Below are 12,190 nucleotides of genomic sequence, written 5' to 3' on the forward strand. Positions count from 1 at the left end.
ATTCATTGTACAAAATGACATTCTCATGCATGTATATCATATGCTTTGGACCTTGTACTTCCTATACCTTCTCCCTTCCTCCTGCTGGTTGCCTCACTCTTTCCAGTCCCTCCTCTGCTTTCATTTCGGATTCTGAAGTCCTAAGTCTGAATTCCACACAGAGAGAAATTGTGGTAGCTTAGTTTCGTTGGCCTGGCTTACCATGACTATTTCCAGTCCCATTCATTTCCTGCAGATAGCATCACTTTTTGTTCTTGGTGGCTACATAATATTCTATTGCATATGGAGTCTTTTTTTTTTTTTTTTTTTTTTTGCTTCCTTACATTCTGTGTTTAAAGAGAGTGTCTTACTTGCCTGACCCTAGTCCTGGCTTGGTCTAGAGCTCCTAGGACCCATGATGTAGTTGGAAGGACCTAACAACTGACCCCTGACCCTTCTTCCAAAGCCACATCCTCGCTGCTCTAGTGTAAAGAGAATCCACTGCCACTGTGAGGACAGTCCCCCGTGGCCTCGCCCAAAGTGGGGGAAGCTGCTGGAGGGGGGTGACACAGCTCTTACAACGTGCAAACTGGGATAACCCAGGGGCAGGCTGAGACAGAGGACAGAAGCAGGACAAGCACCCTTGTCTCTTGACTCCTTCCGACCTGTGGGCCCTAGGGTTCAAATCCCCAGCGGGCACTATGGTGAGGAGAAAGCTCATGAGGATGGACACAGCGCTGCTGCCGCTGGACAACATGCCCTTGAAGGCAAGGCAGCCCGGTGCCCAGACTGGGATGGACATGTGGTGCTCCTTCCAGCTCTAACATGGGTGCTGGGGAGGAAGTCTCTTTAGCAACTTGAGGATGGGGAGATTTCTGGGGCTGGAGAGTGGCTTAGTGGTTAAGGTGTTTGCCTGCAAAACCAAAGGACCCAGGTTTGACTGCCCAGGAGCCACATAAGTCAGATGTACAAGGTGGTGCATGTGTTTGGAGTTTAGTTGCAGTGGCTGGAGACGCTGGTGTGCCCATTCTCTAGCTCTGTGTGCCTCTCTCAAATAAATATTTTTAAATAATTTTTTAAAAAAGGTTTTCTGGGGCTGGAGGGATGACTTAGTGGTTAAGGTGTTTGTCTGCAAAGCCAAAGGACCCAGGTTCTACTCCCCAAGACCCACGTTATCCAGATGCAAAAGGGGGTGCATGCATCTGGAGTTTGTTTGCAGAGGCTGGAAGCCCTGGCAAGGCCATTCTCTCTCTCTCCCCCTCCCTCCCTCCTTCTTTCTCTGTCAAATAAATAAAAATAAAATATTATTTTTTAAAAAAGAGTTTTCTAGAGAGGAAGCAGTGAGAAAAGTAGAAGAGTACTGTAGGGTTAGCCAGTGTGCAGACTGCTGGCCTGTTTCACTGGACACTGTGTGACTGACTTAGTCATGGAAGTTGAAAATTCCTAGCTCATAGCATTGTGAAAGTAAGGTGAGGCACACAGGCATTCATGAAGTCGTCGTCTTTGTCATCATCCTCCTCCTCCTCCTCCTCCTCCTTCTCTGCTTGTGCCCACAGCGCTCATTCGGTCCCAGCCCAGGAACTGGTCCTCTCTCCCTCTTCCAGGTCAGTGGCTTTGGGAATTAGTGACTCATGCAAAGCCCCTGTCTGTCTCCCAGCTGGTACCTGTCTTTCTGGGTGACCCTGCTCACCTTCCCCCTGCGTTGTACCCTGCGCAGGACGGCATAGGGATAGATGGCTCTGACCACGGAGGACACGTCGTGTCAGGTTACACGAGGCCAACTAAGAATCCTAGGCCAAACGCCCCGCTGACCCCACAACTCTTGGGCCCTGAATCTCCCTGGGGAGTACCTTTTTGTACATCCTCCCTCCCAGACTCCTCTTCTGCCCACACTCTCCCTCACTGCCTCCCCAGGTGCTCCCGGGGCCTTTTGCTGAGAACCCCATCGCCCCTTGCATGAGATGGCTCTAGCAGCAGCCTGCTGACCCCCACCCGCCTTTACCACCATCACTGTCTCCAGGGAAGCTGATTCGATTTCCTCCAATCACCAGCATTGCCATCTGCCTGCAGTAATTAAATGGTCCTTGAACTGGATCCAGAAATCTCGTCGCAGGCAGCCCTGTTGTAGGGAGGGTGTCCTCGGGAGCTCATGCTGGCTTGCACAGCTGGAAAGTCCTCAGAGGCTGCCTGGGACTGACCCTTGGTCCACGAGGAAGAGCCCACATGCTTTAGTAGGAAGCATCCAGTGTTAGGGAACACAAGCAGAGGTCGGAGGACCAGAGTTCTGATTCCTGTCCCTCTGTAGTGCTGTTCTCCACTACCTGCGGTTCTCTTGGGGTGTCTGTTTCCCTTGGACCTCAGAGTCCTGGTCCTTGGAGGTGATGTGTGAAGGGCAGGGCCATAGAAGGGCCAGTCCAGGAAGCCTGTCTGGACTGAGACTGGCTCCTCACTGTCTGGGACTCTGCATGACACCATCCCGGTTTCCTCATCTGTCAGTGGGGTTCTACTCATAACCTCCTGGGTTGTCATGAGGTCAGGAGTTCAAGACATGTCGGTGCACAGACGCTGCCTGGCATGCGGAGAGGGCCCTGTGTGCGTTAGTGGCTGTGATTAGGGCACAGGTAGACTAGAGGTCAAGGTAGGAGCCTGCCGGCTCTCAGGTCTGACCAGGTGTGTGTCTGATCTGCAGTTCCACAGACATCAAGAATCAGCTTTGTCTCTCCCAGTCAGAAACCAATCCGGGTTGGAGGCTGCGAAGCTGGGTCCACAGTTCAGCATGGCCCTGAACACCCAAGGGATTTCCCTGGGCTTCCATTTCTTTCCAGAAAGAGCCGTTCTCCTGTGGGGACCTGTTCACACTTCAGAGAATAAAAGCCAGACCCACAAATGGAGCTGGGGAGTAGCTGACCCCCACCCCGTGCCCTGCCTCTTGAGTCACTTGCCCACTGAGGCTCGGAGCGGGCTTGGAGACTAGGACAGGGACAGAATGGCAACTCGAAGGCCCTAGGGTTCTACAGCTAGGCGCCTCTGAGCCCTGGGTGAGTGCTGGCCTGGCCCCTCTCATTTCTTTCTTCTCTTGGTAAATGTTGGCTTAGGAAGAGGGGCCTGACAAGTAGCTCATTGTGAGTGCCCGGCCGACGGAGCTGGCCCGAGTGAGCCCATGGGCAGTAGGGCCTAGCTCCACCCACTTCGCTTTAGGGGAGTTTGGAGGAGATACTTTCTGACCATCCTTGCACACGCATGCTCACTGACTCATACTGGTTGCCATGGAGACTGCATCATAGTGATGGGAGGAAGGGGTAGCTGGATGGAGACAGTCCTGCCCATGGTTGCCTCTCCACTCACGACTGATGCCACCTTCCCGCCTCTGAGCCAGTAGCTGGGCAGTGGGAACCACCCTGTGGTGGCCTGGTGTCTATTCTAGTTCCCCGGGCAGTTAGTTTTTCACTTGATCTGGCCTGCGCAGCTATGCTTGGTCTGGCCTCTCAGCATCTAGAAAGAACCAGAGCTTATGCCTACGACTGTCTCCAGGCTCTGGCATCTGGAAGGGGCCCGCTGTACTGGAGGACCCTTGCCACCCCCACAGGCCTCTGTTCTAGTTCAGAAAGATGTGATCTGGAGTTGAGGGGACTTTCAAGACCTGTCCTCTCCCTGTACATCCTGAACTTTGTTTTCTCAGAGAGGGCCACTGTCATCTTCCCTGCTAAGAGAGATGCTGAACCCCAGGGCTCCCAGCTCAGCCAGGAATGTCTGCTTACCCATCACACAGGCCTGAGTTTGGCTCCACTGCTTTCTTTTGTACAACCTTAGGCGAGTTACTGCAACATTCTCAACTCTCAGTTTCCTCATCTGTAAAATCAAGCAAACGCGTGCTTCACAGATATACAATGAAGAATGCATGAGTCAGTTTCTATAAAATACACCAGGGGAGTGGTGGTGGCTGGAGAGATGACTTAGTGGTTAAGCGCTTTCCTATGAAACCTAAGGACTCAGGTTCAAGGCTTGATTCCACAGGATCCACGTTAGCCAGATGCACAAGGGGGCGCACACGTCTGGAGTTCATTTGCAGTGGCTGGAGGCCCTGGTGTGTCCATTCTCTCTCTTTCTCTCTCTCTCTCTCTCTCTCTCTATCTGCCTCTTTCTCTCTCTGTCTGTCACTCTCAAATAAATAAATAAAAACGAACAAATTTTTTTTAAAAAATACACCAGGGGGGAGGGAGGGCATTACCATGGGATATTGTTTACTTACAATCATGGAAGTTGTTAATAAAAAAGCAAAAAAATAATAATAATTTAAAAAATACACCAAACACATCCAGTGTGCCCTGAGTTCTCAGTGGATGTGAGCAACCGCAGGCCTTGGTGACATTGCTTTTAGGTATTATTCAAACTGTTTGCTGGGGGTTCCCACCTTCCTTCCTCTCCCAGCCTGTGGGGGAATGGAAGGCATGGGTGCAAATGTGGGAAAAGGGCCTGTAGCCCCCACCCAGCCGAGCCTTACCCAGGGCTGTTCTTATTCCGGGCAGGATCCGGCCCCAGCTTTCAAAGGAGAAGATTGAGGGCTGTCATATCTGTACCTCCGTCACCCCAGGGGAGCCTCAGGTCCTGCTGGGGAAGGACAAGGCCTTCACCTATGATTTTGTCTTTGACCTGGACACATGGCAGGAACAAATCTATTCCACCTGTGTGAGCAAGCTCATTGAGGGCTGCTTCGAGGGTTACAATGCTACGGTATTGGCCTATGGGCAGGTGAGTCACCCCACCCCAGCCATTGGCAACGCAACCTTGGTGGAGCTCCTCATCTAGTGGGGGAGATGGGCCCACCTTCAAGGCTATGCTGTCTGAGGGTGCTGCTACATAGCTGGTTAGCAGGGCAGGGCTGTTACCAGAGGCTTCCATGAGATAAAAGCTTTGGAACTAAAACAGCAGCAGGGCAACCAGGCGATAATGTATGAGGGGATTTGGCCCAAGCCCAAGGTTTGCTGGTGCCCCCAGCGGGTGCCGGGTAACATCTGCATTCCACCTTTGCCAATGCAGACAGGAGCCGGGAAGACATACACTATGGGCACTGGCTTTGATACCACGTCGGAGGAAGAACAGGGCATCATCCCAAGGGCCATTGCGCACCTCTTCAGTGGCATCGCTGAGCGCAAGCGGAGGGCACAGGAGCAGGGCATGGCTGGGCCTGAGTTCAAAGTCAGCGCTCAGTTCCTTGAGGTACTGTGGGCCTTGGAGGGTGGGCAGGAAGGAAGTGTGGTAGAACACAAGATTGTGGAAGCTGAGTCCTCCTTCTGTGCTGAGGAATGAGCCTCGGGTGCCATCTGGACCTCTATAGTGACAAGTTCCCCACTGCTGGAGGTGTCCAAGCTGGGGATGGAGAAGCACTAGGTGGGTCCTGGAGGGTTTCCTGCTTCATATGGGGCTGGAGTCACTCGCCACCCATCTCCTCAGAGCCTGATTGATTCTGGCTCAGTCACTTCCTAGCCATGTGACCTTGGACAGGTCATGTCATCCTCAGCCTCATGTACAGAGTGGGAGTGTGTCTACTTCCTTGGTGAGGATGGCATGGAAGATTGTGCTTGGCACTTGTTGAGAACCCTGGCTCTGCCTCTTCCCTCTGGCTCTGCCTTTGGGGCTGAGATGCTTCCTGGCCTCCTAGTCTTCTTGGACGCCTGGGCGGAAAGATCTCCAGCAGGGCCTTCTTTCTCTCTGACTCCCCGGTTCTTGGAGATAATCTGTAACTATGGCGGAAAGGGGGTGCAGGAGGGCATCTTGGGCTCTGACATTTGGGCTATGTGGAGCCTCAACTCAGCAGCTCTGGAAGTGGGAGATCCCTCCAGGAAAGGGCCCTCTGTTGGTGGGGGAGGGTTGAGTAAGGCGGTCCAACTTGGCATTTCTCACAGGACCCTAGCCAGACTCCTCTCTGAGACTCATGGTTGATCAGTCTTGATTCTCAGTGTCTAATAATTCCCCTACTCCAAGAGCCCCTGCTAGGGTGATTGTTGGAGCCACTCTGGTCTCTTCCTCCTAAACCCCACTGTTTTGTCTGGGCCTTGGTATCCCTTGGAGAAAAGGGGATGGGACCTCAACCCTGACCACAGATTCCTATGCTCCAGCCTATGCCCACTGCCTCAGTGACTCTTTCCTGGGCATATGAGTTGCTGCTGTCCCCATGGCAGACCTGTAGTTTAGATCCTTCTGTTTTTCTGGACTTCTGCTTTTGGTAAACTGCTTGCCTCTGTGTGCCTGTGTGCCTGCTCTGCCACTTGTATGTCAGTAGATACTTTCCTCAGTTTTCTCTGCCTCTCCATCCTGTTGCTATGGTGATTAAGAGCAGGCTAGCTTAGAGAACACACAGGCGAAAGGGTAAACCACAAAGGGTTAAATGATGCTGTGTGTCCATGTGCCATAACACAGACAGACACTGTGGCACTCCATCTCATCCTTCTGTTTCCTATTGCCCTTCCTGTGGGATATTTCTTTTCCTTGAAGGCCATCAGAACCGTGGACGTTGAAGGGCTGCAATCCCTCGTATCTCTAGCTCCATCGGACTCTCTTGGCCGTGGCCCCAGCTGCTCCATCCTCTCTCCTACTTTCGGTCCCCACTTCCCTGCCTATGGAACATTTCAGCCCTTCAGCAGGTGGACTGCCCCACAATGCCAGTCATAGAAATCCTCTTAGCTGAGGTCATCGGAAATGGGCTGGCCTCTCCTGGCCAGGCCACCTGCTACAATGGTCTCCCTAGGAAGCTGAGCCCACGGTGCCCCTTCTCCTTATTCCCTTTTTTTTTTTTTCCCTAGGCGTAGAGAGGCACAGAGCCACCCTCCCCCATTCGAAGTTCTTATCGCCTCCACTGGCAGGCCTCAGCGTTTCAGAGCTCAGGGCTTGGCTTCTACTCCCCGCTGAGTGCCACCTCTGCCCTCCATCATCTGGAATCGTGTCCCTGTGTCCTCTTCCAGCTTGATATCATAACAACTGCTCATGCTTCCCCATCTCCTATATCTCAGACCTCACAGTGATGTCTCCTTGAAGTCTTTAGCCTTCTCACCAAGAATGAGAGCTGCTGAATGCTGGTTCCCTGGAAAGTGGAGCAAGTGTTTAGGAAGTTAGCTTCCAGAGCCTCACTTCCCACTCTTACGAGTTGAGATGGCTTATAATCGGGAGAAAGCCCCTCGGGGCCTGTGCTGTGTGACCTATGAACCCAGCTAGTGTTTCCTTCCCAACACAGCTCTACAATGAGGAGATCCTTGATCTGTTTGATAGCACCCGTGACCCCGATGCCCGCCACCGCAGGTCCAACATCAAGATTCATGAAGATGCCAATGGTGGCATCTACACCACAGGTGTCACTTCTCGCCTCATCAGCTCACAGGAGGAGGTGAGCACATCCTGGGACGTCTAGGGTAGGCATGGGCGTCTTGAAAGGCCAGAGGCCAGTGGCACAGGGGCTCCAAGTCCTCTCTGTGAGTCCTCTCCTCTGCATTTGTCCCCAGCTGATCCAGTGCTTGAAGCAGGGTGCCCTGTCACGCACCACAGCCAGCACCCAGATGAATGTACAGAGTTCCCGCTCCCATGCCATCTTTACCATTCACCTGTGCCAGATGCGCGTGTGTGCCCAGCCCGACCTGGTAAGGAGCCCTGGGTCGGGGTGGCAGGAGCTACATGCTCCAGGTATATCCGGGGAGGAGGGTGAGAAGAACCATAGGTCTAAACTGCCATACTAGGATTGGAGCTTACCCTATGCCACTTACTGGTTTTCCTTTTTCTTTTTTTTAACTGAGAGCAACAGACAGAGAGAGAAAGAAGCAGAGAGGGAGAAAGAGAGAGAGAGAGAGAGAGAATGGGCACACCAGGGCCTCCAGCCACTATAAACGAACTCCAGATGCATACACCCCCTTGTGCATCTGGCTTACGTGGGTCCCAGGGAATCAAGCCTCGAACTGGGGTCCTTAGACTTCACAGGCAAGCGTTTAACTGCTAAGCCATCTCTCCAGCCCCTTTATTCTTTATTCTTCTTCAACCTCATGTGTACAATGAGGCAACAGCACCTCACTGTGGTATGCAAGTGCTGCGTTTACTGTCATATTCTACATATGCCAGAGGGGAGCCGCTGTGCATCTTGCACAGACTCTCCTGGACGGCAGTGCTGTGGGGTGGAAGGCTGGGCCAGAGGAACATGAGGTGGATGACGATTAAGTGAGTCAGGTGCCACCTTCTGCTTCAGGTGAATGAGACGGTGACAGGGCTTCCAGATGGAGCAGCCCCGACAAGCACTGAATATGAGACACTCACTGCTAAGTTTCACTTTGTGGACCTGGCTGGCTCCGAGCGGCTGAAGCGGACAGGGGCTACTGGCGAGCGGGCCAAGGAGGGCATCTCAATCAACTGTGGTCTGGTAGGCACATGAAAGGACACCAGCCTTCGAAGCTGGAACAGCTGTGGCTCAATTCAGGCTCTGTGCTATCCATGGCTGCCCAGTTTTCCTCAGGCCTCTTACCAGCTTCTGCCCGGGGGAAACAAAGTCACTTTGGTTGGGTCTTCATTCCATCCCCCTGTTTATCACATCCAGCCTGTAAACTCACCCAGGAGCCTGAGGGCTGCTGAAGCCTGAGGGCCAGTTACAGACAGTTTGGGCTATCTGTCCTGCCCTCCCTGCTTGACTCTTGAGTTTGGCATTTGCGTCTTGCAGCTGTCCTTGGGCAATGTGATCAGTGCCTTGGGGGACCAGAGCAAGAAGGTGGTACACGTGCCCTACAGGGACTCCAAGCTCACTCGGCTCCTCCAGGACTCTCTGGGGGGCAACAGGTATCTGGAGACCTACTTCCAGGGATGGATGGGAAGTTTGGGGGAGAATACTATGTGGAACTGAGACAGTTTTGGAGGAGGGGCCTTTACTATTCTAGGTTGCAAGCATCCTGAGGGTCTCTGTAACTTCTGGCCAAATAGACTCAGTTTCCTTATTTCCTCAGCAGGGAGAGATAATTTATATAGCCCAGTGAGGCAACAGATGGGAAAATGTTAGGAAAAACAGAGGGGACATGTATACCTTTATCGTCAAGCAGTTAAGCATCGCCACCCTTCCCATGCTACTTTGGAGAGATGCCTTCTGTTGCCATGGAGACTCTTGATTGGGTGGGTCACGGCTCCAAACCCCAAGTCCCACCCTGCTAGATGCACACATTCTCCAGGTGCTAAGACAGGGGTATAGAGAGGAAGGAGGACGACCTCTGCTGCGGGTGCACTGGGGATTGGCTGTGTCCCTCGTCATCACTGTAGCCTGGCTCTACCCCCAGCCAAACCATCATGATTGCCTGTGTGAGCCCCTCGGATCGGGACTTCATGGAGACGCTCAACACTCTGAAATATGCCAATCGGGCTCGCAACATCAAGAACAAGGTGGTGGTGAACCAGGACAAGACCAGCCAGCAGATCAGCGCCCTGCGGGCGGAGATCGCACGCCTGCAGATGGAGCTGATGGAGTATAAGGCAGTGAGTGTATTTAACTGTGGAGCCCATGCGAGCACGAGGGGTGAGCGACTTTCAGTAGATGGATGCAAGGCCGTGAGCATATTTGGATAGATGAGATTGCTCCATTGTGGTGTCAAACTGTTGACAGTAGGGATGCAGGAGGAGTCAGCGGGCCGCAGGAAGCCTGGGAGGATTTCATGGAAGGGGCTCTTTGTGTGAATTTTGGAGAACAAATGGAGGAATCCGCAGAAGGAGACAGGCAGGCATTTTAGGTAGGGAGCAAGTCATATACAGTAGAACAGAAATGAGAAAAAAAAAAGGGTGTTTTGGGTGACATTTCTAATTCTATATGACCAAGGCTTATGGCTTTTATTCTGAGTCTAGTACATAGATGGCTTTGAGTTTGGCTTGTGTATTTAAAAGAAAAAAAAAAAAAAAGGAGTCTGGGCTGGGGGTGTGCCTCAGTTCATAGAGTGCTTGCCTAGCATTCACAAAGCTCCGGACTTGATCTCCGGCACCACATAAACCAGGCGAGCTGGTGGCACGTTTGGGAGGTGGAGGCAGGAGAATCAGAAAGGCCATCTTCAGCTGCACAGTAGTGAGCTCAAGGCCAGCCTAGAGTGCACGAGACTCTGAGAAAGAGAGGGAAGGAGGGAGGGAGGGAGGAAGGAGAAAAGAAAGCAAGCAAGAGGAGAGAAGGAAGGACTATTTGTCAAATTTTCTGAAATCAGAGAAACCCAGATTTTCTGGGAAAGTTTGAAGCTCTACCACATCTGACAGGAAGTTGCCTGCAGGGAGTAGCAGAGAGGCCTCCCTTTTAGACAGACTAGGACTCGGTTAGCTCCAGTCTTCACCGTGCCCTGCTGTCTGCCATTGGGACTGACTGACTCATTGAGGCCAATTGCCTGGCCCAGGTAAGGTTTTGTCACTTGTGTTAGCATCTCTGGAGAATGAAAGTAGGTGATAGAAAGGTAAGTCAAGAATTTGGACTTTTTTGTTGTGAGCATAAGCATTTAAAAGTTTTTGTCTTTTTTGGGGGGAGGGTCTCACTTCCTCTAGCCCAGGCTGACCTGGAATTTATATGGAGTCTCAGGGTGGCCTCAAACTCACAGGGATCCTCCTACCTCTGCCTCCCAAGTGCTGGGACTAAAGGCGTGGTGCCCGGCTTTGTCTTTTTTTTTTTTTTTTTTTTGAAGAGAGTGTCTCACTATGTAGCTTGCCTTGAACTTATAACCCTCCTTTCTCAGAAGTGGGGTTATAAGGATGAACTACCACACTTGGTGCTGCATAAAGTTTCTGAGCCTTAGGAAACAGGATCTGTGTGTTAGGGAATTTAGGTAAAGGGAGACTGCCAGTGCCACCTTATCCCAGGAAGGGCCAAAGGCAGTCTGTCACTCTGTCCCCTCCTGTGAGATTTGACATCTGACTCTTTCCTGCCTTCTCCCTGCCCAGGGCAAGCGGGTGATTGGGGAGGATGGTGCCGAGGGCTACAGTGATTTGTTTCGGGAGAATGCCATGCTACAGAAGGAGAACGGGGCCCTGCGGCTGCGGGTGAAGGCCATGCAGGAGGCCATCGACGCCATCAACAACCGTGTCACACAACTCATGAGCCAGGAGGCCAACCTGCTTCTGGCCAAGGCTGGTAAGTTGGAGTTTGCCAGGCCAAGACAGCTCAGAGCACCAGTATGCCATGGCCAGGACTGCACCCACATCCTCTCTGCTTCTCAGGAGGATCTTCATGAACAGTTTAGGGCGTGTTTTCCCACATCTTTTCTCTGTACACTTGTTTCGAGTAAAAATGTATTTGTGTGTAGTCATGCACACATTTTCCATCTATGAGATCCTACTTATAACTTCCCTTTTTCACTTAGCATTATGTCTTAATAAATCTCCATATTAAAACCCACTCAATTTCTAAATGACTGCATGGCATCCCATAGGTGATGCAGAGTAATTTATTATAGCAGCCTCGGTTAATGGGCACTTAGATTGTCTTCAATTTCATGCTGTTACCAACAGTGCTTGGTTATGACCGAGCTCCTGTACAAGCATTTCCTTCGAATAGATTACTTTCTGGAAAATGCCATTAGTCTTAGCGTGCTGGCTCCAGTCCTTTCTATTACTGATCTTTTTAAATTTATTTTTATTTATTTATAAGAGAGAGGGAAGAAAGAGAAAGGGCATACCAGGGCCTCTAGCCACTGCAAGCAAACTCCAGAGGTGTGCCACCATGTGCATCTGGCTTATGTGGATCTGGGGAATTGAACCTGGGTCCTTAGACTTCACAGGCAAATGCCTGAGCTGCTAAGCCATCTCTCCAGCCCTGTTACTGACTTTTCTTTAAAATTTATTTTTATTTATTTATTATAGAGGGAGAGAGAGTAAGAATGGGTACACCAGGACCTCTAGCCACTGCAAATGAACTCCAGATGCATGCACCACCATGTGCATCTAGTTTACTTGGGCCCTGGAGAATCAAACCTGGGTCCTTAGGCTTCACAGGCAAGCACCTTAACCCCTAAGCCATGTCTCCAGCCCTCTGTTACTAATTTTTATGGCACCCTCTGTCTGCTTTCCCCCTCCAGGAGATGGCAATGAGGCCATCGGTGCTCTAATCCAGAACTATATCCGGGAGATTGAGGAGCTGAGGTGAGTGACCCTATTATAGGCTTTGTATGGACAGGCAGGGGAAAGGGAAAGTCTTGGTCCAGCCAGGGTGATGTCAGCTCACCTGGCCCAACCC

At 51.7% G+C, this 12,190-nt stretch overlaps 1 protein-coding gene across 2 annotated transcripts in view; it reads left to right on the forward strand.

Moving 5' to 3' along the window:
* The window catches only part of Kif21b (kinesin family member 21B), a 50,971-nt gene that overhangs the window by 9,545 nt on the left and 29,236 nt on the right, over positions 1 to 12,190 (forward strand). For both annotated transcript variants that reach the window (XM_004661647.3, XR_006636825.1), the window contains exons 2-10: positions 4,506 to 4,728; positions 5,017 to 5,196; positions 7,208 to 7,357; positions 7,473 to 7,607; positions 8,204 to 8,374; positions 8,669 to 8,784; positions 9,273 to 9,468; positions 10,900 to 11,089; positions 12,033 to 12,096. In XM_004661647.3, the coding sequence (XP_004661704.2) occupies positions 4,506 to 4,728; positions 5,017 to 5,196; positions 7,208 to 7,357; positions 7,473 to 7,607; positions 8,204 to 8,374; positions 8,669 to 8,784; positions 9,273 to 9,468; positions 10,900 to 11,089; positions 12,033 to 12,096 (1,425 nt within the window). The remainder of the gene's footprint in view (positions 1 to 4,505; positions 4,729 to 5,016; positions 5,197 to 7,207; positions 7,358 to 7,472; positions 7,608 to 8,203; positions 8,375 to 8,668; positions 8,785 to 9,272; positions 9,469 to 10,899; positions 11,090 to 12,032; positions 12,097 to 12,190) is intronic.

This window comes from Jaculus jaculus, chromosome 1, assembly GCF_020740685.1.
Source record: "Jaculus jaculus isolate mJacJac1 chromosome 1, mJacJac1.mat.Y.cur, whole genome shotgun sequence".
NCBI classification, from domain to species: Eukaryota; Metazoa; Chordata; class Mammalia; order Rodentia; family Dipodidae; genus Jaculus; species Jaculus jaculus.